Genomic DNA, 27,512 nt, shown 5'->3' with positions numbered 1-27,512 from the left:
CATTTTCTCTTACAGATTAAAAGAGGTCCAGGCAGCCATGCCAAATTAAATTAAATTTTAAAATGCTAACAAAAGAAATTAGCCTTATTTGCCAAGATTCTAGAGGGTAAAACTACATACAATGGGTGGGAATAACATGGGGAAAATGTTTGGTTCAGTTAAAAGAAATAGCTTCCTAACAATTAGGGGGAATTCAAAAGTAGAACAGACTACTCTGTGAGGTAACAAATCTCCATTCATTGAGAATCTATGTGCTGATCAATGTTATATAAAAAAACCATTAAGACTAGTAGCTCCACTCAAGGTTATTTTCAGTATATGCTGGGGAAAAGAGAGTTTTGCCTTAATGCCTTCCTGAGTTCTCTACCAAGCAATCACTCTTTAGCTTCCCAAAGACTTCTCTGCAAGTACCTAGACTCAACTCACCCCCTAGAACTGGGGGTAGAGTCCTCACAATAGAAGCTATCCCTTTACAATCATGCCAGAAGGAGGTATGAGAGGGGCAAGCCTTCTTAAAAAAAAAAAGTTTTAGTTTAAGTTGAATGGTTTTATTGAGCATAACAATATTTAAAAAAATTTCCCCTTGTTTGTGCTTCTGTACTCTTGCCTAGAAAATCCCATGGATGGAGCAGCCTGGTGGGCTGCAGTCTGTGGGGTTGCTAAGGGTCGGACACGACTGAGCGACTTCACTTTCACTTTTCACTTTTCCACATTGGAGAAGGAAATGGCAACCCACTCCAGTGTTCTTGCCTGGAGAATCCCAGGGACGGGGGAGCCTGGTGGGCTTCCGTCTATGGGGTCACACAGAGTCAGACACGACTGAAGTGACTTAGCAGCAGCAGCAGCAGCAGCACGTGTAGTAGAATGTCTTCAAAAGGGATATTCACTGGGAGTTAAATTGCTATACTGTAGTACATAACCTGGAGAAGGCAATGGCAAGCCACTCCAGTACTACTGCCTAGAAAATCCCATGGATGGAGGAGCCTGGTAGGAAATGGCAACCCACTCCAGTGTTCTTGCCTGGAGAATCCCAGGGACGGGGGAGCCTGGTGGGCTGCCATCTATGGGGTTGCACAGAGTCAGACATGACTGAAGTGACTTAGCAGTACATAACCAGAATGTTTCTCTGCCTTTTCTCTCCATGGCATTGACTTTTTTTAACAAGACCAAGTCTGTTATCTTGTAGAATAATTTGCATTTTTAATTTTCTTTGTGACTTCATTTAAGATGCTCACTTCCTCAATAATACAAAGACCTAGGAGAAACTCTGAAATTACTTTCCTCAAGGGCTTGATTAAATTCTCAAAAGGTTAATTTCTTTCTAGGCTTGGTCTGGGGTTGAGGGGCTATGGTAGTTCTAGGGATAAAAAGATAAATCAGATACATTCACTTTGCTAAGATGCTGAAGAAGCAAGATCGGCCCACTGACCTGGCTCTAACATTTAGTGATTTCTGTGGTCTACTTTCTTCACCTCTACTGCACTCATGAATCCGGGTTTCCCTTCTTCCATTTTTAATCCCCAGCAAACCATTCCTCACATGGCTGTGAGTGAGGCTTTATGAAATCAGATCCCCCAGTTTTTTTTTTAAACAGGGTTTGTGAGGTCTAGTCCTTACCTACTTTTTGAACTTCAGCCTGTCCTCATTACACCCTATATACAGATATTTATTTACAGTTATACAGATACTTATTCAGCACACACAAATATTTCTGCAGTGCCTATTATTTAATTTAAAATACATTGTTCTATATTATATTTTTTAAAATTTATTTTCTTTGTTGCTGCACTTGAGCTTTCTCTAGTTGTGGTGAGTGGAGGCTGCTCTTCATTGCAGCGTGCAGACTTCTCACTGCAGGGGCTTTGCTTGCTGCAGAGCACTGGCTGGAGGCATGTGAGCTCAGCAGTTGTGGTGTGTGGGCTCTAGGGTGTGCGGGCTTCTGTGGCTGAGGCACACAGGCTCAGCAGTTGTGGTGCACGGGCTTAGCTGCTTCGTGGCATGTGGAATCTTCTCAGACCCGGGACTGAATTCATGTCTCCTGCGCTGGCAGGCAGATTCTTAATCCACTGTGACACCAGAGAAGTCCTTAAATACACTGTTTTAAACAAAAGAGAAAAATCTTTTCCTTATATCCTTTTGTTCCTTGCCCAGCTCCCTCCTGAGCCCATCTCAAGGGCCTTTGCCCAAGCTCTTCCCTGCCTAGAATGCTTTACTTTTTACTTCCTGTTCCTTTTCTGACTGTTCTATTTAAAGTAGTTTCTCTACTTGTGCCGTGGAACTCCATTTGTTTCTTTCATAGCTCATAGCAGGGAGTGTGTGTGTGTGTGTGTGTGTGTGTGTATAAAGAGGTTTCTTTGTGTGTAATACATCTATTCTGTAAAGCTGGATTATGTTCACTTAGTCTGCCAGGCAGAAGAGCCTGGCGGGCTACAGTCCGTGGAATAGCAAAAAGAGTTGGACATGACTTAGCGACTAAATAACAAACATACTTAAAACTTTTCATAATGACTGTTAGCATATCATAGGGGTTCAATAAGCACTGGCTAAAAGAATAAATTGTGATTTATGTGTTATCAGATTGACCACCTGACATATCTTGATCTTAAAAAAATTAGTCATCTAATAAATGCTATGAATGTAAAAACTAATTGAGTCTCCAATGCTATCCCCTTTCTATATGGTGCTAATTCTTATAACAAAGGAGATCCTACCAGTCCATTCTAAAGGAGATCAATCCTGGGTGTTCATTGGAAGGACTGATGCTAAAGCTGAAACTCCAATACTTTGGCCACCTCATGCGACCAGTTGACTCACTGGAAAAGACTGATGCTGGGAAGGATTAGGGGCAGGAGGAGAAGGGGATGACAGAGAATGAGATGGCTGGATGGCACCACCGACTCAATGAACATGAGTTTGAGTGAACTCTGGGAGTTGGCGATGGACAGGGAGGCCTGGCGTGCTGTGATTCATGGGGTCACAGAGTCGGAGACAACTGAGCGACTGAACTGAACTGAAGCATATAAAAAGTATACATAGTTTCAAATATTTATCAGCTTACAGCAATATAAGTCATGGATGAGGGAAAAAATAACCAGATACTCAACTGGACAAACAGGTTTTTGAGTCCAAAGGTAGCAAAGGTGTAGTTATATGAATAGAGAGCAAAACCAAAAATTGTTAAAAGAACTGGGGTAAAAGCAGAGAAAGGGAAGTCTCTTAAAGAGAACAGAGGACATTATATCCTTGACCAAGTAGACACAGGTCACAGACTGCTGTGCTGGTCACAAACGAGGGGACCACATTAGAGACAATAGATATATTCTTATATTCCAATTACCCTGTGGGAAAGCAACTTCAGGTTTAGGCCCTATGATCATAGGTCAGTAGCATATTTTTTTAATCCTATCACGTAAATTCCTTTTCATTCTGCTAATATTACACAGTGAATATAAAATACACATTCACAAAATACAGAACTTCCAGGCTAGATATAAGAATCAAAGATTTAAAACATCAAAAGTCGGGCTACCCTGGTGGTCCAGCGGTTAAGCATCCGCCTTGCAATGCAAGGAACATGGGTTCAATCCCTGGCCCAGGAAGATCCCACATACCAGGAAGCAATTAAGTCCCTGCGTTACAGCTCCTGAGCCAGCGCTCTAGAGACTGTGAGCTGCAACTACTGAAGCCCGTGGGCTTAGAGCCTGTGCTCCCCAAAGGAGAAGTCACCACAGTAAGTTCACACGCCACAACAAAGAGCAGACCCTGCTCCTAGCGACTAGAGAAAACTCAGTAAGGCTAGTGCAGCAAAAAAGATCCACCACACCCCTCCAATCTTAAAAAAAAAAAAAATCAAAGGTCTATAAAGTATTCTTTGATGGAGTAAACTGCATCATTATTGTATAACGGGCTTCCACATAAGAATTCATTTGAAGAAAGAATTCTTTTAGAAAGTCTGAAAACTACTTGTCTAAAGGACAGCAGAACTATTAAAATAATACAGATTTTTAAAAAAAGTAGCATTTCAAAGTGCTATTATTGATTTGCATAAATAAGGCCAGAAATTATCAAATATTCCATGTCCCATAAAGATCTAAAATGCTCAAAATATAATATACATAATACACTTTGTACTAACGTATTCATTAATCAGTGTATTGCTGACTTTTGGATCTTCAGTTCAGTTCAGTTCAGTCGCTCAGTCGTGTCCGACTCTTAGCGACCCCATGAACCACAACACGAAAGGCCTCCCTGTCCATCACCAACTCCCGGAGTTCACTCAAACTCATGTCCATCGAGTCAGTGATGCCATCCAGCCACCTCATTCTCTGTCCTCCCCGTCTCCTCCCACCCCCAATCGCTCCCAGCATCAGAGTCTTTTCCAGTGAGTCAACTCGTCGCATGAGGTGGCCAAAGTTTTGGATCTTGCTGACCTATAAACAGGCTTCAAATGCAAATTTGAATTTAGGGTATCATTCCTGACCTTAAAAACTGTTTTGGAACCTCAGGCAAGTGACTAACATATGTCATATATAAAAAGGACTGGCTGTCCTTAATACTTGAAGATTATGTAGCTAGAATAAGGCATGTTTTACCTGCATTACTCCTTGCAATTATGATATAGTATTAAACTCTTTACAGCTATGATTTCTTTTGGTAGGATCCTGTTTCTGATTTTAGTTCCACTTCTGCCTAATGGGATTAAATACTTTTCTTAAATATAATTTTTTCCCCTAAAAATTATCCTGCTGCAAAATTATCACCCTATCTGTTTTGAGCTACAGGTATTTCCAAATTCCTTCTGCCTTTAACATAAACTATACCAAACACAAATGAAAAAAAGTTACTTGCATAGTTTAATATTTTAAAGATGTAAAGTACTGGAAGTCAATAAATCAACATAAGTAAATTATTGAATCCTGAGACTGAATAATTATAGGACATAAATAATTTGAAATCTTAAATATAAACCAACTCTTCTGTTGCTTCTCATAATCTAATCAAGGCCTCTAAACTTTTTTAAAATAAATTTTTATTGGAGTATAGTTGTTTCACAAAGTGTCAGTTTCTGCTGTACAGCAAAGTGAATCAGCTACATGTATATGTATATCCACCCTTTTTTGGATTTCCTTCCCATGTAGGGCACCATGGAGAATACTTAGGAAGTTCTATATAGTAAGTTGTCATTAGTTATCTGTTTTATACGCAGTAGTGCATAGAGCCTCTAAACTTTCTGATCACATAGCATGTACTCATTTTCTAGGGCTGCTGTAACAAAGTGAATTAGGGGCCCATCCTACTGTAATATGGAGGCTTCCCTGGTGGCTCATATGGTAAAGAATCTGCTGGCAATGCAGGAGACTCGGGTTCAATCCCTGGGTAGGGAAGATTCCCTGGAGAAGGCAATGGCTATCCACATTAGTATTCTTGCCTAGAGAATTCCATGGACAGAGAAGCGTGACTGGCTACAGTCCACGGGGTTGCAAAGCTGCACGACTGTGTGACTAACACTAATATGACCTCATCTTGACCAGTTACATCAGTAATGACTCTATTTTCAATTGAGGTCACATTCTGAAATACTAGAGGTTAGGGTTTCAACATAAATTCTGTGTGTGTGTGGGGGGGCACAATTCAGCCTCTAAACACACCGTAATACATATATATTTATTTATATATATGGAATTTAGAAAGATAGTAATGATAACCCTGTATACGAGACAGCAAAAGAGACACAGGTGTATAGAACAGTCTTTTGGACTCTGGGAGAGGATGAGGGTAGGATGATTTGGGAGAATGGCACTGAAACATGTATATTATCATATGTGAAACAAATCACCAGTCCAGGTTTGACGCATGATACAGGATGCTTGGGGCTGGTGCACGGGGATGACCCAGAGGGAGGATAAGGGGAGGAGGGAGGTGGGAGGGGGTTCAGGAAGGGGAACTCATGTACACCCGGGGCAGATTCATGTCAATGTATGGCAAAACAAACCAATATAATAATAAAAAAAAAGAAATTATTTATATTCAGTACTGCAGTAAGAATTATATACACTGTAGTCCCTATGCTGCTGCTGCTGCTGCTGCTAAGTCACTTCAGTCGTGTCCGACTCTGTGTGACCCCATAGACGGAAGCCCACCTATACAATTAGAAAATTTAAAAAGACAGACAAAGGTAAAATATACATAGAAACAGAAATATTTCCTTTATGAACCCTAACATGTTGTGTTGCACATTCTGTGGATTATACACAGCTCACCAATTTCAAGGATAGTACCATCTCTTTGGCTTGGTACATCCTACCTTCTAACATCTTCCCTCTGCTTACTTAGCCTGCCTCTTCTGTCACCTACCACATACCTGGCATTCCAACCAATCTGAAGTATTTGCATGAGCCTAGGCCCTTTCTCTGTTCAACAGCACACGCTGTTTCCTATTGCTGAAATGTGCTCATTCTCTTCACTTCACATGAACACATAGTGAACTCCCAATCATTTTCTGAAATTCAGCTCAAATGTCATCTCTGGAAAGCTTTCACAGACTGTTCTGGGCAGCACAAAGCACTTTTTCAGGACACGTTGTTCATATCTCTATTATTGTAAATTTCTATTTAATATACATGTAAAACACATATTTAGATTGAACTGATATTTAAACATTTTGACCTAAAAAAATGATGCAATTTCATGTGGTTCAACTTAATACTTGACAACAAATCCACTGAGAGTATGGGCTCTATTTTTCATTTTTATATTTCCAGTGACTATAATGGAGTTTGACAAAAGCATATATAAGGAAAGGCTTACACACACCTTCCAATTTCAGATTTTCCTGTTCAAGAATGGGTAGATATTGACTTGATCCTATATGAGTTTCATTTGTTTTATTTAGTTTAATAGTGTTTTATTTAGTTTAATAGTATTTTAAGTTACTTTCCCTTGCTTTTGTATCTCTGTATATGGAGAAATCTCTTCAAGAGAGGCACTCATTTTTTAAAAGACAGAAGAAGCTATGTAAGTTTTGTTTGCAACCAATATAAAAACATTTCACAACTTTATTGTTTTACTTTCAAAATATTTTTATGCTTTTAAAAAATATAACTAATCATAAAAAGGAATATAAACAGGAGAGATAAATAAAGATATTAGCTGTATAAAGTAAGTGTGGTATTTTAAATTCCAATAACACTTTAGTAAGAACTAATATAAATCTAATTTTAGAATGTCAAATCTTTCATAATATTATTTGGTTTGTAGAAAAGCTGTGATAACTGAAATAGCATTTAAGTATTACATGGAGAGTTAAAAGGCAAGGTATGGAGAACTGTTTAGCTAGAGTTAGGAAGCAAGATGTGGTGAAGCCTTGGAGAAATTAGCAGGAAGTGAGACACAGTTAGATAAACATTTTCCATGCTTCCTCATTAAGCACTTAAGTTAACAAAATGCATGCAGTGAGTCTTCAGCATGCCAAGGCAGTCAAGCGCAACACAGTTCAGAGTCTGGCTCTCATCCACTGTAGAGACTTCTCCTTTTATGGCACTTCATGTTCCTTATACTCAAATTACAAAAAACTTGTTGCAAAGAAAACCACATTAAACATGTCATTATTTCACGTCTTCTTTTAAGCGCTCTTTCCTCAGCCTCAAGTCTTTTTCCATCTTTTTGCCTTCTAATTTTTAAAAATTCAGCTCAAATATCATCATCTCTGGGATTTTCTCCCTCACTTCTCCAGCTAGAGTTGATGATCTGTCTTCTGCATTTTCCTGTATCTAGTACATGTCACCATTGCATTATTTTAACCACAGTGTGATAATTTAACTGTTGACATTTATCTTCTCAATTATATTATCACACAGTGCTGGGTACACTAGATACTTACTGCCATTTGTTACACAAATAAATTAGTAAGAAATGAAGTGAGAGTCTGGAATAACAAAGCACTGATGAAAAGCTTATTTGGAAACAGAAATTGTGACTACAGAGTGAAGTTCGCCTTGTCTATTGCTATCTTCCTAGCATTTAAGTCTACTGCTTGGTACCACGTGGGTGCTTTGGAGGTTCTAGCAGGGGAGTGTAACTACTCATATACCTCTGACCAAAGAATGGTCTTCCTTGCTAGGGAAGGTTGTCCTCTTTGACTGAGTGTGCAGCCTTGGGAGGGACACACGTGGAGAGGTGAGGTAGGAAGCAGACACTTGCCCAGCAGGTCAGATCAGCTGAAACAACCTTGGCAATTAAAGGAGTGACAGATGCTGCGGCCAGATTGCCTTCAGAGCCTGTAAGTATTCACTAACTAAATACTTAATACACATGGAAAATAAGAAAAAGCAGACTATCTAATAATGGAAGATAAATTGAAGAAGGACATCCATAAACAAGTAGTAAGAGAAGTACCTCTAGTTTAAGAGGTAGTTATATCAAGGAATAAAGAAGCTGTAAAAAATAATATCATTGAGTAGCAAAATTTTTTAAAAAGTTACTAAATATAAATATGAACTGGGGGAAAAGTCAATATAAGCTCATGTAAATATGATTTATGCTTTCAATTAGAGTGGTCAAAGATATTAGTATACCCACATAAATAAAAATAACACTGTTCTTTACATCTGCAAAAAATTCTGTATCTTAGATGCTGGGAAAGGTTGGGGGCGGGAGGAGAAGGGGACGACCGAGAATGAGATGGATGGATGGCATCACCGACTCTGTGGACATGAGTTTGAGTGAACTCCGGGAGTTGGTGATGGATAGGGAGGCCTGGCGTGCTGGGATTCATGGGGTCGCGGAGAGTCGGACACGACTGAGCGACTGAACTGAACTGAACTGAACTGAGACAGTAATGTATTTATGTTTTCCTGCTTAATGCCTCTACCTTGGGCATCAAAAGTGGTACTTAATCTCCAAACGGAGTTAGTTGTTCATTTACAAGCATACCATAACACTCGTGTCCAACTCTGCGATTTCAGGGACTGTAGCCTGCCAGGCTCCTCTGTCCATTGAATTCTCTAGGCATGAATACTGGAGTGGGTAGCCATTCCCTCCTCCAGGGGATCGTCCCAACTCAGAGATCGAATCCAGGTCTCCCACATTGTAGGCTGATTCTTTACTATCTGAACCACCAGGGAAGCCCATGACGGCATACCTATACTTTAAACTGGTGCTGCATTATTTTAGGCTTGCTTTCCTATGATATACTGAAGCACTTAACTTGGTATCATCATCAAACAATATTTAAGAGGACCTGTATACCTCTAATACTGATGCCCATGTACTGAAAGTCCACTGTGAAGAAACAGAAATCACTGAATGTCTTTATCACTCACACATTTCACATATCAAGGTGATGGGCAAGCTAGGCTGGTAGAGTTTGTAAACTCAGATGGCAAGATAAAGACTACAGGACAAACTCGACCCAAGGTTACAAGAATTATAGACATGGAGAGCTTACCCTCTTTGCTTGGCACTTGGACTTGTCCATCTATGCTGGCAAGGTTTCATGCCTTGGTATTCAAGGTTTCCAGGTACCTGATTTGTACCTTCTTTTTCTGTCCTCTTTCACTAACTCCCAGTGACATTATTTTAGAACTTAGTGTTTTCTACTCACTGGAATCAAATACAGGGATTAAACACAAGAAAGACTAGGGTTAAAATCCTAAAAATAGCAATTATAATATACTTAATTAGAGCTTGTGCTGGATTTAAAAGTTAACTTTAAAGTGAGCATTTTTTTTTTAATTTTTAGTTTAGATGAGTTAGTTATGCATCTATTTTTCAATCTAATGGTACACAGAAGCAATAGTTCATCTCACAGGAATCAAGAAAACCCAGCAGTGGCATCGGAGGCAAGATACATGTTGCTTCATGACTCTGTTCATCAAATATTCAGAAAAGCTTTTCAAATTAGAATCTCTGAAACTAAAAAGTAATTTTCTAGCTCCACTGACAGATGCACAAAACTGCTCTTCTGTGGGTCATCTCTTCTGGGAATCTGTTAGACCTGCTTCAGCATGTTCAGGTTACCCAGACTGTGATACTGAATCAGAAAGTGTCTTGAGAGTTTAAGCCACTGTTTTTATAGATCTGTTTGTCCACACCCTCTCCCACTCTCCCTCCTTCCCCTAAAAATATTCTTGGCCTAGTATGAGATAAAAGCACTTTTGTCTACCAGCAACCAAAGAAACACTGCGTCTTTTCTGAATGCGTTATTTCCTAAACATAATTTAAGTAACTGAAATTTCTAAAATGCCATGATCAATGTTTAGATTTAAAAGACTTTCTTAAAGATGTTTTAAGACTTCTGTTTCCTCTTGCAAGATAGGATACATTAGAAAATCAGTTCAGTGTCAGAATAAATACGGAATTCCAGTTCAGTTTTGAAAAATACCTTGTAAGGATTTTCAAAACATAGGCTGACATGAATTGTTCACAAACATGAGGCTTACACAAGACACTAAGTAAACATCATCCCCCTACCTACAGTGATGGTCTGAAAGTGTGGTTGAAACTTATGAAGCAGAGCACAGTTACTCTGGAGGTGAAGTTCTGTTCAAGAACAAAGTCAAGGATAAGTGGCAAAGGAAACTCATGCACTGGATACTGCTGCTGCTAAGTCACTTCAGTCGTGTCCGACTCTGTGTGACCCCATAGACGGAAGCCCACTGGATACAGGGCTGGGTATTCAATCCTCTAGAACTCTATGAGTTTATCACCTTTCTTCATACCTCTTTGCCACAATTAGGTTTCAAGGTTATAATATATACCTTATGCTTTAATATATGCTTATAATATATACCACCAATTCTTAGCTAAAAAGTTCCCTCTTTTGAGAAAACTGACTAGTACTACAAAACTTACACTTTTCTTTTCAGAGATTTACAACACTGAGTAAGGCTCCTGTCATACGTTTTATAGGCTTCCTACCCTTTTCTTAAAAATAAGCATCAAAATGATCTGATGTCTTTCCAAACAAAAATTCTGGCAGCAAAATTAATCTCCCAAGAGACGTTATGGATGGTTTTCAGTTACTCTGTTTGGCCCCTTTTATTCTTTCTACATTCTTCCTGCTTGGTGGTTGCTGCTGGCTCTCCCAACGAAGCCTTTAAACAGAGGGCACTCTCTCATCTACAATTATCAGCTTCCCCCAAACTTAAGAACATACTCAAACCGGAAAGACTATGATTGGGCAAGCAGTTAAGCCATATTTGTTGTAAAATGATATTAATGGTTAAGAGTTCAACTCGGCTACAATGTTGAGTAAGTAAAATATGGGCTGAAAGTTTTACATTTTGATAGTTGAGGGTCTTTCTTTTTCCTCACATCCAAGTTTCAGGCAGGAGAGAAAGGGGGAAGGGCAAAGAGGCTACATGCCCTCTCCTACTCTTAAATAGCTGTCCTGAAAGCTTTGCCCAGACTTCCAAAACGTCACTGTATCCCTAGGAATGAGGAAGGTTGGGCAGTCTACGCTTTTTTTTTGGTCCAAACTAGGCACATTGCACCTGAATGAAATGAAGTTAGGGTAGTAAGGAAAATAGGGGAACAAATATTAGCCATCTCTACTACAGCCATGCTGAATTTGAGGTGCTTTTGACATACCTGTGAAAGATGCTGAAGTGGTTAGGTCACAAACACAAGACCAGGAGGTCTACAGATATATGTTGGGGAGCTGTTACTATAAAAATAATTTACCGACATTATGGCCATTTTTGTCCCTTGGACTGCAAGGAGATCAGACCAGTCAATCCTAAAGGAAATCAACCCTGAATATTCATTGGAAGGACTGACGCTGAAGCTGAAGCTCCAACACTCTGTCCACTTGATGCGAAGAGTCCACTCATTAGAAAAGACCATGACGCTGGGAAAGACTGAAAGCAGGAGAAGGGGATGACAGAGGATGAGATGGTTTGATAGCATCACTGACTTAATGGACCTGAGTTTGAGCAAGCTCCAGGAGATGGTGAAGGACAGGGAATCCTGGCAGTTTCCAGTTCATGGGGTCTCAAAGAGTCGGACACAACTGAGTGACTAAACAACAACAAGGAAGAGGAACAACGTGAGGGAAAAAAAAGACCCTCAAATCGAAACTTGAGAGTCTCTACAGGAGGCACCTAAAACTATCAGGAGAAGCAGCTCATATAATGAGCCTGAAATGTTTTTGAGATACACAAGTGAATAGTGGCAGTTCAATTTGAATGAAACTAAGATCATGGCATCTGGTCCCAGCACTTCATGGCAAATAGATGGGGAAACAGTGGAAACAGTGACAGACTTTTCTTTGGGGGGCGACAAAATCACTGCAGATGGTGACTGCAGCCATGAAATTAAAAGACACTTGCTCCTTGGAAGAAAAGTTACAACCAACCTAGACAGCATATTAAAAAGCAGAGACCTTACTTTGCCAACAAAGGTCTGTCTAGTTAAGGCTATGATTTTTCCAGTAGTCATGTATGGATGTGAGAGTTGGATTATTAAGAAAGCTGAGCACAGAAGAATTGATGTTTTTGAACTGTGGTGTTGAAGACTCTTGAGAGTCCCTGGGACTGCAAGGAGATCCAACCAGTCCTGAATGTTCACTGAAGGACTGATGTTGAAGCTGCAACTCTAATACTTTGGCCACCTGATGTGAAGAACTGATTCATTTGAAAAGACCCTGATGCTGGGAAAGACTGAAGGTGGGAGGAGAAGGGGATGACAGAGGATGAGATGGTTGGATGGCATCACCGACTCGATGGACATGAGTTTGAGTAAACTCTGGGAGCTGGTGACAGACAGGGAGGCCTGGTGTGCTGCAGTCCATGGGGTTGCAGAGTTGGACATGATTGAGTTACTGAACTTGAATAGTTTTCTCCTGATGTCCCCATACCTATCCTCTATTAATTAGAAATTTTTATTTTGAATACTTTGAAAGTGAAAGTAGTGAAAGTGTTAGTCACTCAATCATATGAGACCCCACAGACTATAGCCCTCCAGGCTCCTCTGTCCATGGAATTCTCTAGGCAAGAATATTGGAGTGGGTAGCCATTCCCTTCTCCAGGGGATCTTCCCAACCCAGTGATCGAACCCAGGTCTCCTGCACTGCAGGAAAATTCTTTACCGTCTAAGCCACCAGGGAGTTGTATACTATACGGTTAAACAAATGCTCTTTGGGTATTTTAACTTTTTCATGTAATCCAATCTCATAATAATTAATTGTCTTTTATTTTTTTTAAGTTATTTTAATTATTTCTATATGCAACAACTCTACTTATAACATACGGTATATCTCAACCCTGGGACCTCAAATAGGTTCTTTTCTACTTCTTAAATTTAAGAATGATTATAATCAGGGTGAGGGAAAGGATTTACATAATCACCACAGAGCCTAGTGTTGATGGATGCCTGAGAAATTAATAGTGAATCTGTAGTTCAATGAGTTCTCTTGTCATATATTTATATGGATTAAAACTTGATAACAATCTTATTTGTCAACAGAAAAGGCAATAATGTAATGTTATACAGCTTAACAAGTTTCCTGTTCTGTAGTTACTTCCAATAGTTCTTTTAACAGGTTAGGTGTGGATGGATGCAATGCTTGTCAATAGTTTTTGGTTTTTTTTTACTTCAGTAGTATAACAGAAGGCTTTCAGATGAATACAAAGAAACTGGTCTTAGATATTATGTTTTGTTCCCGTTCAAAAAGCTTTTTGAAGTTTATTCAGAGTTGCTTAACTGCCAAGATTCTGAAGATAGTTACAGAAGGATCAAAATTGACCCTTTTAGTCCTATTTACTCCTCCATTATCCAAATAGACATTTTCTCCTAAAAGACAAAACTATGTCAGTATTTTTCTTAGACTCCTGACCTTCCTTATATAAGGTAAACATCCATAAAGTCACATGGTATAAACTTGGCATTGTTTGACCTATTCAGATCTGCAGCTAGAGCTATTCTGCACTTTTGGAAATGAGTTACAGAAAGGTATTCCGAGTTATATAAATTTTCAATGCATCAGTGTGCTAATACATTGAGAAAGAGTGAAACATTTACTAAGAAAGTCACTGACTGAAATGCACATGTAGGTATAATCAGATTCATCAGCAAGCTAAAATGTTTTACTTCGTTGTGTATATACCATTGCATCATCATAGAACTATTCTATCAGTTCCTGGTGAACAACTAAGTTGGTTAATCAAAATTCAGGCTGAGTCATTAATTGATTTATCCATTCAATAAACATTTGGTGAGTGTCTAATGCATACAAGGCATTTTGCTAGAGCCACAACACAGAGTACTAATCACTATATGATCACGATATTGCTAAATGGCAGAGATACACTTGTGAATAAAAGTGAATAAGAAAGACATGGTCCTTGTCCCCAGACAGCTTACTGTTTACTGAAGGAAGACAGATGATAAAAAGGTAACAATTGTAAATCAGTTATAATCTGTGATAGAAAGAAAGAGAATGCTATGTCAGAAAATAATGAACAGAGGAAGGCCTGTCATGACATCTGAAAGAAGAGTCGGGGTGGGAGGAAGGAAGCATTCCAGGCAAGGAAACAGCCTGGGCAAGGGTCTGAGGCAGGACTGGGAATGATCAGGGATCAGAGAGAAAGTAGTGTGACCGATGTAGCAGGAGCAAAGGTGAGTGTGGAAGAGATGTTTACCCTTTCACATGGTTCAGTTCAATTCAGTCGCTCAGTTGTGTCCGACTCTTTGCGACCCCATGAATCGCAGCATGCCAGGCCTCCCTGTCCAGCATCAACTCCCGGAGTTCACTCAAACTCACGTGCAACGAGTCGGTGATGCCATCCAGCCATCTCATTCTCTGTCGTCCCCTTCTCCTCCTGCCCCCAACCCCTCCCAGCATCAGGGTCTTTTCCAGTGAGTCAACTCTTCGCATGAGGTGGCCAAAGTATTGCAGTTTCAGCTCTAACATCAGTCCTTCCAATGAACACCCAGGGCTGATCTCCTTTAGGATGGACTAGTTGGATCTCCAAGGGACTCTCAAGAGTCTTCTCCAACACCACAGCTCAAAAGCATCAATTCTTTGGCGCTCAGCTTTTTTCACATGGTATAAAGGTACAAATCAACATCTTAAAACCAAGAGTCAGCAAACTATATATTGCAGGTCAAATCTATCCTGCCTGTTTTACTGGAACACTGCCCTGCCCATTCATTTATATATTGTCTATGGTGCTTTTGTGCAACAAGCAGTAGTTGCTACAGAGACATGCGGTATGCAAAGCCTAAAATATTTACTATCTTTACGGAACAAGTCTGGTGCCTCCTGTACTAAGTGTGGAGTAAATTAGAACTGACAATAAGAAAGTTGAAAAGGTCAGGCTTTCCTAAAGCATAGAACCATGCTTTATAACTGGTCAATGCTGATTCACATAAGAAAGACACATAAAGATGAGCAGGTCAACCTTATAGAGGTAGGGCTTTAAGATGTCCATTCCAGAAGGGTAGAAGAGATGTCTTTAAGATTAATACAGGGTTTCATAAAGCACAAGGACCTTTTATCCAAGGGGGTCAAGAACCTGGACAAGGCCCAAGGATAGTACACCTGCAAGGTAAAAATGCAGTTAGGCTCAGGAGTACTGGAGGACATTATATAAAGAAAAAAAACAGATTCTAGGAAGACACACTAAGCACTGCTAACATACATTTATTACAGCTGGAAGTTTGCATGTATTTCTTTGTGTGCCTATATGCTCAGTCGCTTCAGCTGTGTCCAACTCTTTGTGACCCCCAAACTACAGCCCGCCAGGCTCCTCTGTCCATGGGATTCTCCAGGCAAGTATATTGGAGTAGGTTGCCTGCCATGCCCTTCTCCATGGAATCTTCCCAACCCGGGATCAAACCCACAGCTCCAGCATCTCCTTCATTACAGGCAGATTCTTTACCCATTGAGCCACCTGAGAAGCCCATATATCTGCTTAGCATCTATCATTTCTAGCAACTGACAAAGGTAGGGCTGTGAGTTAACAAAGGAATAAAACTCTTAGAAGCTACCTTAACCAAAGCAACTCACTTTTTTTTAGATCAGAACTCAGACTAGGCTATCTAACCCACAGATATGTTTGTCTTGTCTTGAGCAGTTTCTTAGGATACCTTATATTAAAAAAAAAAAAAAAATCAAGGGACTTTCCTGGTGGTCCAGTGGTAGATTCTGTGCTCTCAATACAGGGAGTGCAGGTTAAGATCCCACATGCTGCATGGTGTGGCCAAAAATATATATAAATGAATAAAAATAAATGCACACTCCCATTCATTAAAACATTTTGAAAAAAAATCTAGATATTTAGCAAGTAGGCTTGCTTCATTTCTATATTGCTACAATCAGCAATGTACCTTGTAGCTATAGATAAAGCATATAACTGTCAGTTTCCAGTCTTCACCACTTCCTATTATATTACATTCAGCCTGCAGTATTATTTTTTTAACCTATCAAGAACATTTGTTTGTAATCTCTGGTCCTCATCTTATAAAGATCACAAATCTGTTCTTTATATACTTCTTTTCAATATTTATTTTCTAACCATGTCCCAGATACTATGCATGCAAATACAAATAACACATCATCTCTGCCCTTGAGGAGCTCTCAGGCTAGAAGCTGAGACCAATGCGTTAAATGATCCTAGGCAGAATGATGACAGCACAAAGGAACGATCAACTCTACTCTGGCAGGTCAGGAAGCACAGTACTAGGGAGATGCTTGAACCCAAACCTGGAGGGGTATTCCAGGCAGAATAGACAAAGCAACAAGGAATGCTACTCTTTTGGCAATTACACATAATTCAGAATAGATGAAACAGTAGAAAGATGCAGGAGGGTGAGAGTGATAGGAGTGCTAAGATTATATCAAGAATGGCTTGTATTTACACTAGAAAGAGTGACTTTTATCCCATATGCCAAAGGGAATTAGTGAAGAGACTGTGGCATAATCAGGTTTATATTTTAGAAATATAATTTTGGAAGCAGCATGGAGGACAGTTTCTGATGGAAGACTTCCAGTTAGGAAGGTATCAATGACAAAATCCAAACTTGTTTGAGGCCTGAAGGCAAGAGGCAGCAATAGGAATGGAAAAGAGAAACTGGCTAGAGACAGTGACTGACTAACGAGGAAGATGAGGGGGAAAAAAATGTCAATAAAGACTACTCGCAAGCTTGTACTTGAATGATGAGGTGTATTAAAAAAAATGCAGGAGAATTAATGCATGGGAGGACGAAAATGGGTGGTATAAAATCTGAGGTGTAAGTGGCTACAAACGTGGCAATATCCATTTGGCATCTGGATAAGAGTCAGGAATCATGTGGAAGGACAAGGCAGGAGACAAAGATTAGGAAACTGTCAGCATTCATGATAAATCAGAAGACACCAAGATGCATAGTATCACAGAGGGTTGTGCAGAGCTAGATAAAGAGCAACTACATATTCCTAAGAATTCCCAACACTTACATGGAAGAGAGGGAGCAATGCTTAGCAGAGGAGCACGTAGATGTGGGGCAGGGATAGCACTATAAAGATGAAGAGAATCTGAGTACCAGGAATTGAGGTGATGGCAAATGTGTGGTGCAGATTATACACACAGATTCTAGGCTGGATAGAGAAGAAAATATAGAAAGGATGAATTTGTGTAGGGTTGCCAGATTTACTGGAAACTAAAAGGGGACATTCAGCTAGATTTGAATTTCAGATAAACAATACTTTTTCAAGTATAAATATATCCCAAATATTGTATAATACATACTTATACTAAAAATTTATTCACTGTTTATTTGAATTCAAAATTAACTGGGGGCAGGGGATTAACTGCTTGCTGGATATCTGAAAATTTAACTGAGTATCCTGTATTTTATCTGGCAATCATAATTAATTGAAAAGGAGAGATGGGAGTTCTCTGAGGTTACAAGGTGAGGGCATATTGAAGAGGACTGAGAAAGCTGAATATTAAAACACTGCAGTTCAGAATTTCAGAGATGGAAGAGTGATGAAAAGGATCAAGAAGGGGTCCACTGGAATTTGTGGCTGAAACAGAATGGAAATGTAAGTCCAAGGAGAAACACTGAGACAAGAATAGTACATGGTTCATTAGCATGGACACTGACTTCAGTTAAAATGATGGCTGGAGGGTAAAGGGGATGAATATGTAGCAAAGTCTTTAATAATTAAAAAATAAAGTAGAGTATGGGAGAGATTAAAAAAAAATATATATATATAGTCTGTATTCTTGTCTGACACATGACAGCCAAGTGTCAGACAAGAAGATGGAGAAACAGGATAAAGGGGAGTATGTTTTCATAGAACTGCTATTGCAGAGGAGGAGTGAAAAGAGATGGGAGAGATGTGAGTAAAAAACAACAACAAGCAGAAAGAAATGGGGATGAGAAGAAAAGGAACAAACAAGTTAGTAATCTAGTTCTGACAGGGAGAGAAGGCTTCTCCAAGTAAATGAAGTGTAGCTTGAGCTGAGATCCAAAGGATGTGATGTCTTACGGGTACCACATATTCATCAGCTGCAAGATCAAAGAGCATCCCAAACTTGTGTTTCCTAGTTCAATGAATGGTTCCACTGTCTGTCAAGTCATGCAGGTTAGAAATATAGGAGGTATTCATGATATCTGCCTCCATTACATCCATTATTCAAACCATCACAGAAGCATCAGGCAAAGAGAAAAGCATTCCATGTAGAGGAAACAACATATGCAATATTACTAAATTGAAAGATAGTATGGTGCATTCTGGAAATTAAAGACCATTTACTTTGAAATAGAAGAGGAAAGGGCTAGATCATAATGGGTTTTGTAGGTCAATTAAGGATTTTGTTGTTTATTTTAACATCAATGGAAGCCATACACGGATCTGAAGCAGGAAAGTGACATGATCAGATTTATGTTTTGAAAAGTGTATTCTGGGTAGAACGGCTGGCAGATTTGAGAAAATTAGAAAATAAGACGACCAGATAAAAGGCTAGAGAAATTATCCAGGTGAGAGGGTTGGTACTTGAAACAGGGTATCAACACTGGACATGGAGAGAAGTGGATGGTTTCAGTGCTAGTTGCTGAGACCTGGTGGCTCAGACAGTAAAGAATCCACCTGCAATGCAGGAGACCTGGGTTTGATCCCTGGGTCAGGAAGATCCCCTGGAGAAGGGAATGGCTACCTACTCCAGTACTCTTGCCTGGAGAATTCCATGGACAGAGGCGTCTGGCCGGCTATGGTCCATGGGGTCACAAAGAGTCGGACATGACTGAGCAACTAACAGTGCTAGTAGAGATTAAGCCAGTAGGACTTGGTGATAATAGTAGGAATTCTCTCCTAGTTCAATGTTGTTAGGAATTATCTAGTTGTGAGGGAATGGCTGATTCCAGGGGAGAGAAGAGATAACTGACCATGGACTTGGGTAAGGATCCTCCTCCTGCTACAAAGGGCAGGGAGTCCATGAGGTCAAGGGGCCATGTCTGCCAGCAGCATGCACACCTCTTTCAGAGTGGCAAGATTTGAGGGCAGATGGAGCAGCTGATTACCCAACACTATTTGCAGGGGGTTTAGGGATGTGGACATGGCTTGAACATGTTGAGTGAGGTGGGTGAAGAAGCTTGGAATGGGAAAAGAATAGGGTCAGTCTGTGGACTCTAGAAGTCTGAGAATTCTAAATGTAAACTTGGCCTTCCAGATTATTATTTATGGAGATTTGTGAAGGTAGTAGAGCAGAATATATTTTTAATAATAGTTTGATGATTCATAACTTAAATATTTAAACACATGGTCTTTGAGCCTCTGTAACCATACTCTTGCTCAGGCTCTACAAATTTAGGGTCAGGCTTGATAAGAGAGTGTAACAGTATAAAAGAGTATAGTGCAAGTAGTAACATATTCAGATGATAGTTCACTTTAGCTGGACCCTTTAAGAGATAACATTTTCCAGACATTTGCATGGGTATAAACGGTGTAAACTTCTACATGCTATATTAATGTATATAAGAGACTCTTTCCTATATCTGGAGACCCTTTCCTATTCCTGGAGGGCCAACAGTTATTTTAATTGTAGTGATATCAATGTGATTTTGAAAAGCTTCTTAAATATTGCAGAAGTTTAGAGTGCAGAAGGGATTGTGGTGGTCATGTAATAAAATTTACTCACTTAATAAATAAACCAGAAGTTCTGACAGAAGATGAGCACCCTGACAGAAATCACAAAGCTAGTCAATACCACATAATTTCCAGCCCCATACTCTTTGTCCACTCTTGCACCATTGTCACTTTTCAGGTAGATAACCAGTGCCAGTCAACTCCAAAAGTTTACACTCCAAAATTGTTTTGCATTTAAAAAAGTACAGTAAATACTTTTCATTACTTTAAAAATTCGAAGTACCTCAAAAGTCTATAAAGCAATATTAAGTTTTGACTCCAAAATAGTCTTAAAACCAACCCCCTTTATCCCTCAAAAGTGATCACAATTAAAATTAAGAATTCCAACTTCATGAACTCACAAGAAGTGGTAATTCTGGAAAGTTACTTTTAATTGTTTTCTACAAAGTTACAAGCAACTTAGGGCACCTTTTGGGATTCAAAATATTCTCTGACTGGTCATCTACTCATTTGACTACCTTTATTTTTATATCTTTGACTTTTTGGTCTTATGTAAGGCTTTGGAATAAAATTATAATCGTGCTCTTCACTTTGGTTGCAATTAGTGTAACCCATCTCCTCAAATTCTTTATCTTCTAAGCTACTAATCAAAGCACACACTTACAAAACATCAAGCACTCAAGACTGCATACATACAAACGCTAAGATACACACAAAACCCTCTTTATTTTCAAACATCTATAAACATCGCTATTGAATTTTTCTTAAGGGTATCTCAGTTATAACAGTTAAAAAAGAAATTTCTCTAGGAGAGTCTTACCTTCAAGCTGGATAGGAATCCGAAAGTTCTAGGTTTGCAGGAAGTTATTTCTCCCAAAGCATTACAGATGATCTTAGCAAGACAGTAACGCTTCTTGTCAGGACACCAAGCGACCTTTAGCCCCTCCCATCAACCGACTACTGCCTAATAGAAGGAAGGATTTAATTTCCGGCAAAATTTTCTCCTCACAGCTGAGAATCTGCGAAATTCGGCTTTTGAGGGGGAAGAGAGAGGGGAGGGACCAAAAGGACCACAGGGGAAAAGGAGGGGAAAGTGGTACAAAACAAAGTCGTCCAGGCAGAGACGAGCGAGACCTGGGTTCGGACTGATTTGGGGTCTGGAGTGAAGGCTCCTCTCAGACATTCACTGGCCCCCGAGTTCACGCGGGCGACAACTCAAACACCCTCCCCTCACAGCTTGCTCCGCCACTAACTACGCCCGGAGGACCTGTGACCTCCAACACGGGTATGCTAGGCGATTCCCCACACAACTTCGGCTAGAGACTCGCGCTTTTGATTGGTTCTTGGGGATATCCCTCAGCGTGGCTCGCCCAATGGAGGGCCAGACCGCTCCGCCCCTTCCCCGCCCCCCAAGGAGAGCCCGCCCCTGCCCCGCGCCCGGAGCCGAAGAGAGTAAATACAACAGGAGCGCAAGATGGCGGAACCGCCGAGCCTATTGCAAGGCGCCCCCGCCGCCGTCTCGGAGAAAGAATCGTTTGGCAAACTGCAAGCCCCATCCCGGGACCCGCCGGGTCCTCTGTCCGCCGCCAAGAAGATCCGGACTGAGGAGAAGAAGGCGCCGCGTAGACTGAACGGAGAAGGAGCCAGCAGCGGTAGCAGCAGGCAGCTGCAGTCCCCCGCCGCACCTTCGCCTCAGAGCTATGGCAGCCCTGGGTCTTGGAGCTTTGCCGCTCTGTCCGCTGCCCCCTCCCCGTCGCCTGCTCGGAGCAGTTTCTCCTTCTCCGCTGGCACGGCCGTCCCCTCCTGTGTCTCTGCTTCCTCCTCTCAGCCGGTGCCGCGCAAGCTGCTGGTGCCGCCTGCGCCGCTACACGCTCAGCCTCACCGTCTCCTGCTGCCCGCCGCCGCCGCCTCGGCCAGCGCCAAGCCGCGCAGACCCAAGGAGAAGCGAGAGAAGGAAAGGAGGAGGCACGGTCTCGGCGCGGCGGGCGAAGCCGGCGGGGCCTCCCGCGAGGAGAACGGGGAGATGAAGCCGCTGCCGCGAGGTGGGTGCCGAAGCCGGCCGCGGGGACGGAGGGCGCCCGGGGTTCCGGGCGCGAGCTCGCGGGCTGGGGGCGTGCGGGGGCCGCGTGCGCCAGCGGGAGCGGGCGGGAGGCTTCCCGCTCACTGCAGGCTATTTTGCGGTCCCCGTGGGGACAGGAAATGGAGCCTGTAATTTGGTCGCAGAGTGGGGAATGGCCGAAACTCATTTTCTGTATCGTTTTTGCCTCCTAGTTAATGCGCGGCAGGGTTTGTAGAAGTCGATCTAGAGGACCCGCCTGGGTGTGTTTGGCTATGGAGGGAGATTTGAGGGAACGGGATCGGGGAAGGTTTGGTCTTGTAAAAAATGTGCTTGATTATTAGACCGTTTAGACATGGTCACGAATTTATATTTGTGACACTGGCTCCAACGCCAGAAAATCGTATCAAGAAAAGGGGTGTGGAGAGTATTGGCGTCAGCTGGAAGCTACCAGAGGCCTGAGCTTTTCATCCCTATTAGGGAAATGAGGTAGTGTGCACGGCCCGGAGTGTGCTGTTTCATAAGGTACCTTCCCTCCACACTCCTCTCCCTTAAGTATTTTGAGTGGTCCTGTTTGAAATACCACCCTTCAAAAAGAATTTTCAGCCATATTCTTTTTTTTTTTTCTTTCTTGCAGCAAATGATAAAATCAGGAACATTGACCTTTTTTTGGCCAGACCAAATACTTGGCTGCAGAACTTTTTAGCATCAGAGAATGGCAAATTCTTTACTCTTTATTTTTAAATTTATTTTTAATTGAAAGATAATTGCTTTACACTCTTGTGAGAAAGGCAAATTCTTAAGCACTCTTTGCAGACAGGACTACACGGTCTTTTAAAATGTAGGCTAAGCATATATATGGAGAAGGAAATGGCAACCCACTCCAATGTTCTTGCCTGGAGAATCCCAGGGACGGGGGAGCCTGGTGGGCTGCCGTCTATGGGGTCACACAGAGTCGGACACGACTGAAGTGACTTAGCAGCAGCAGCAAGCATATATAATTTTCAGAAAATATTTTTGTAAAATAGATAATCCTGTTTAGCCATTTCATGCACAGTGTTTTGAGAGTGGTACACGTGGAGACTGGTTGAAAATTAGATTTTTATGTGATCAAAAGTTGAAAGCATGTAATGATCTTTAATATAAATGTACATTGATACACGGTGTTGTCAAAGTATGTTTTAGGAAAAAAATGGAAATGTCAAGCACTTTTAGCATTACTAATCTAATGGTACCTTAGATCATGAAAAATTCTCTGTATTTTTTCACAGTTTTAAAAAATGCTGCACATGAGTATGTAACAACAGTGTTACTTCGATGGTCTGCCTGTAGCATATTTTTGATATCTAAGCATAGCCATCAGGTTCTCTGGCGCAAGGTAAAGGATCTCACAGCTTTGGAGAGTTTTGTTTCTAGAAAAGTGGTTTTGAGGATGGGATTTATACTACTTTCAGTCTGAGATTTTAGGTGATTTTTGTTTTAAAGCAATTTTATTTGAATAATTACATTTAAAAGTTGAAAGTGCCTGAAAGTCCGTATTTACAGCTCAATATTAGTCTTACTTGTGATGTGTAAAGAGTGTAATTGCACTTGTAAGTTCTTTGAGGAAGTGAATATGGATATAACATTATCAGTGTATTGGAATGGCTGAAAATAAATAAGCATTCTTTAATAATTCTAACAACAAATTGAGCGCATAAGTCACTTTTAAAGTGAAATGGCTGTTAAAATTTTTTCTAATCTTAAATTGCATTTAGAATCCTCTGAAGGCTACAGCTTACATTATGAAGCCTGAATATAAGCAATGATAGCTTTTACATTAAGATGTTTTTTCATGATTTATAGGTTTTTTGAGTAGTGACTAGATAGTAACACTATGGTAAAATTTTCTTCTCTTTCTTGGATAGAATGCTATTTTTATAGAGAAAAAACTAAAAGTCAGTGAGGAGGATTGCTTTTAGTGTCTTGATGGTAAATTTCATGATGAAAATCTGATCGAGCCCCCAAACTCCATTAAACAATTAAGCTCCTGTATTTATTAGTAGAATTTTTTTTAAAAGTTTTTAGTCAAAACTGCTGCATTTTTACATTGGCTTCCATTCCAGCAGAAGTTATTTGGATTAAAGGAAAGTGTGTGTGTGAAAAGTAGGGCATTTAGTAAATGTTACTTGAGTCAGAAGCATGATTTTTTTTTTTAAACCCCATGGGTCAGTCCAGATTGAGGACAGATCCGTTGACAGAATATCTGAAAGTTAAAAGTGATGGACAGTGGGATTATAAAAACTTAACAGTCTAGGCCCATTAAGTATAAGGACTGATGCCTCACACACCTAAAAACTCTGAGGCCATCTTGTCATAGTGCTGGAGCTGACTTGCATGATAGCCTGAGTCATCAAGTAAAAGTTAAATTTCTTTCTTATAAGAAGTGGAAAACATCTTAGATTTTTAAAACTATGAATAACCAAGTTTTGCTGTATAAAGAGGAAATCTACTAAAGAGTTCACAGCTCATTTTCCTGTAAGACTGAATAAATTATTAACTGATAAGTGTAGAAGATAAAAGTGAATATTTTATGGCTGGTGTCTGCCATTTAACTTAAAGCAAGAAATAGACATATTGTTAGATAGTAAACTGCCTTAACTGAATCCGGTAACCAATGAAACTTGTATCAATTTTCTGATTTTTGTTAGCATTTTTGCTTTGCCTTTATTAACTTACTTCCTTAGAATGACCTTGCGAAGGAACCCAAGACAAAACCAGGGCATTTCACTAATTTTTTGCCTTGAAAGTGTAGTTACAAAATTTAATGAAAATAGAGGCTTTCCTTAGAATTGAATAATTTGATATATGTAAATATCAGTGATATTAAAGGGATAGATGTACAAAAATTCTCCAAACTAGGCTTTTTCTTCATCTTTCTAATACAGTTATTCTGCAATTTTAGATTAAATTCAGGTTAAGAGTATTCATCATTCTGACCAAATATTTGTCACTGGTGAGATAGTAGTTTACTGTGATTTTATTTTATTGTGTAACGTTTTGTTTTCCATACTTTGTTTTTTTCATTTGCTAAGTTTTGTCTCTCTCTCCCCTCTAGCAGCTCTATAAAATGCTTCTCAGTACAATTTTCCACATGGTCAAATCTGTCAGATAAACTTAGCAGTTCCATTTATTCCTGTAGTCATCCTTTCTATAGCTGTCTTTCTTCCCTCTTTATTCTGGTTTGTTCTCTGTTTAAGCCTGCCTCAAAGCTGTCATCTTGGGACATTCTGGGAGTTTGTTTCACTTTTGTTAGTCTTTTTTTCCTGGATCCCGTGCCTTCCTTTGGTTTGTTCCTTCATTTTGGCTTGGGAAGGTTTATTTCTACCCTCACACTTGACTGTTGGGCTGTTGAGAGATTTCTGTATTGGAAATTATTTTCCCTTAAAAGTTTGGAAGTGTTACCTTATTGCCTGGCTTCCAGTGTTGATGTTGAGAACTTTGATCTCCAAACAGCTGCCTTCTGTTCTATTTGGGAGATTTCAGTCCTTTAACCAAGTTTTAAAATTTCAGATGTCTTTTTAAAAAAAATGTTTTATGAACTCTTCTGTGTCTGTATTATAGCATTTTATTTCTTTTTCACAGGTACAGCATCTCCTGTTATCTCTTCAAGGATATTAATTATAGTTTCTTTGGCATGTTCTTCCATGCCTTGCATTGTATCTGCTTCCTCTAACTTTTTCTCTGTTTGTTTTGGTCTCTTTCTTTTTGCTCATAGCTTTCTTCAGATTTGTATGATCCTTAGCAGTTCGTTTATAATCAAGAGAATGTTACAAAGCTGATTGAAAGCTCACTGGGCATGCATGAGCATGCGTGAGTGCCCAGTCACTAAGTCCTGTCTGACTCTTTGCAACCCATAAACTGTATAGTCCCCCAGGCTTCTCTGTCCATGGGATTTTCCAGGCAGGAATACTGGAGTGAGTTGCCATTTGCTCCTGCAGGGATTCTTCCCAATCCAGGGATTGAACCTGTGTCTCTAGGATTCGTAGGTGGATTATTTACTGTTGAGCCACCTGGGAAGCCCCCTCATAGCTTAGTGACTAATGAACTCCCTTGTTTTTTGTCTTTTGTTTGTTTGTTTTCCTCTAGGTGGTGGGTAAGAAGGCTTTCAGTTTCTTCTTTCATTTTTCTGTTCATCTGTATAAAGCAGAATAATGGAGAGAGGAGAGGATTGGCAGAAGTAATGAGTTTTGATGTCAGGGTTCTAATGCTGGATAAGAGAAGAAAGCTACAAATCTCACTGATTTTTAAATTTTCAGTTTATCTCCTTGTTTTCATACCAACATGTCATTTCTCCCTTTTTCTGTGTGTGTCATCCCTGAGACTGGAGCCACACTCTGGTTCAGTTTTGCGCAATACCTCTCATTCCCTTAGGAGTGTGTGTGTGTATGGCGGGGTGGCGTGTGGAGAGGTGGGGAGGGTGAGGCAGTATGGTTCTGTCATCTTGCCTCTCCCAGCACCTCAAATTTCTAAGCCTTTCTGAGGTACTGTGGAGTAAAGAGTTGTTTCTTATTATTTCTTTCTATAGGGATTTATATTAACCTTCTTTCATTATGCCAGGTCATTACTATTCCACCATCAGCTTTCTGTCTTTGTAAGTTGTATTTCAGGTTACAATTATAATTTCAAATAGTTATATTAAAAATGGAATTTATGTTTTCAATTTTTTTTTCCTTCCCCTTTTTGTTCAGTTCAGTCGCTCAGTCGTGTCTGACTCTTTGCGACCCCATGAATCACAGCACGCCAGGCCTCCCTGTCCATCACCAACTCCTGGAGTTCACCCAAACTCATGTCCAGGTCTGTTTTTCAAGAAAAGATCTTAAATTTTAGCCTTATTTTGATTTGTGCCTATTTGTGGGACACTAGTGAAATGACTTAATCTTTTTGAGCTCATACTCATCTGTTATAGGTATTCCTTTTCACAATGTGAAATTACATGAACCTGGCATATTGTAGCCATTTATAGGGATGTTAGTCCCCAACTCTTCTTTCCTATAGAAGACATTGGATACATTTAGTTTCACTGAATTCATGGGTAGGTATAACCTGTATGGTTTTCCCATTGGTATCCAGGTTTCTCAGAATTTTTGGTATTAGTATGAGCCACACTAACTTATTCAAAGAAGTTTATATTTCAGAAGTTTACGGTTAACAGTAACTCATTAATTTTTCACCATCCTCAAATGAATTAAAAATTTCAAATTATAGATAAACTATATAAATAGGATGGAGAAGGCAATGGCAAGCCACTCCAGTACTCTTGCCTAGAAAATCCCATGGATGGAGGAGCCTGGTGGGCTGCAGTCCGTGGGGTCGCTGGGGGTCAGACACGACTGAGCGACTTCA

The 27,512-nt window shown here is 40.2% G+C and overlaps 1 protein-coding gene and 1 long non-coding RNA gene across 3 annotated transcripts in view; one reads left to right on the top strand and one right to left on the bottom strand.

Moving 5' to 3' along the window:
* LOC148778321 (uncharacterized) overlaps positions 1 to 21,384 on the bottom strand; it is a 65,445-nt gene extending 44,061 nt beyond the window's left edge. The window contains exon 1 of the long non-coding RNA XR_016036945.1: positions 20,892 to 21,384. This is a non-coding gene — a long non-coding RNA (uncharacterized LOC148778321). The remainder of the gene's footprint in view (positions 1 to 20,891) is intronic.
* Positions 21,385 to 21,496: 112 nt separating this feature from the next.
* The window catches only part of RSBN1L (round spermatid basic protein 1 like), a 90,144-nt gene continuing 84,128 nt past the window's right edge, over positions 21,497 to 27,512 (top strand). For both annotated transcript variants that reach the window (XM_088834029.1, XM_055420684.2), the window contains exon 1: positions 21,497 to 22,113. In XM_088834029.1, the coding sequence (XP_088690155.1) occupies positions 21,546 to 22,113 (568 nt within the window). In that variant the 5' untranslated portion in view covers positions 21,497 to 21,545. The remainder of the gene's footprint in view (positions 22,114 to 27,512) is intronic.

This window comes from Moschus berezovskii, chromosome 3 (genome assembly GCF_049115385.1).
Source record: "Moschus berezovskii isolate FMDL1 chromosome 3, NW_MosBer_1.0, whole genome shotgun sequence".
NCBI lineage: Eukaryota > Metazoa > Chordata > Mammalia > Artiodactyla > Moschidae > Moschus > Moschus berezovskii.
The sequence above is the reverse complement of the archived record's forward strand: the minus strand, read 5'-3'. Positions and strand labels throughout refer to the sequence as shown.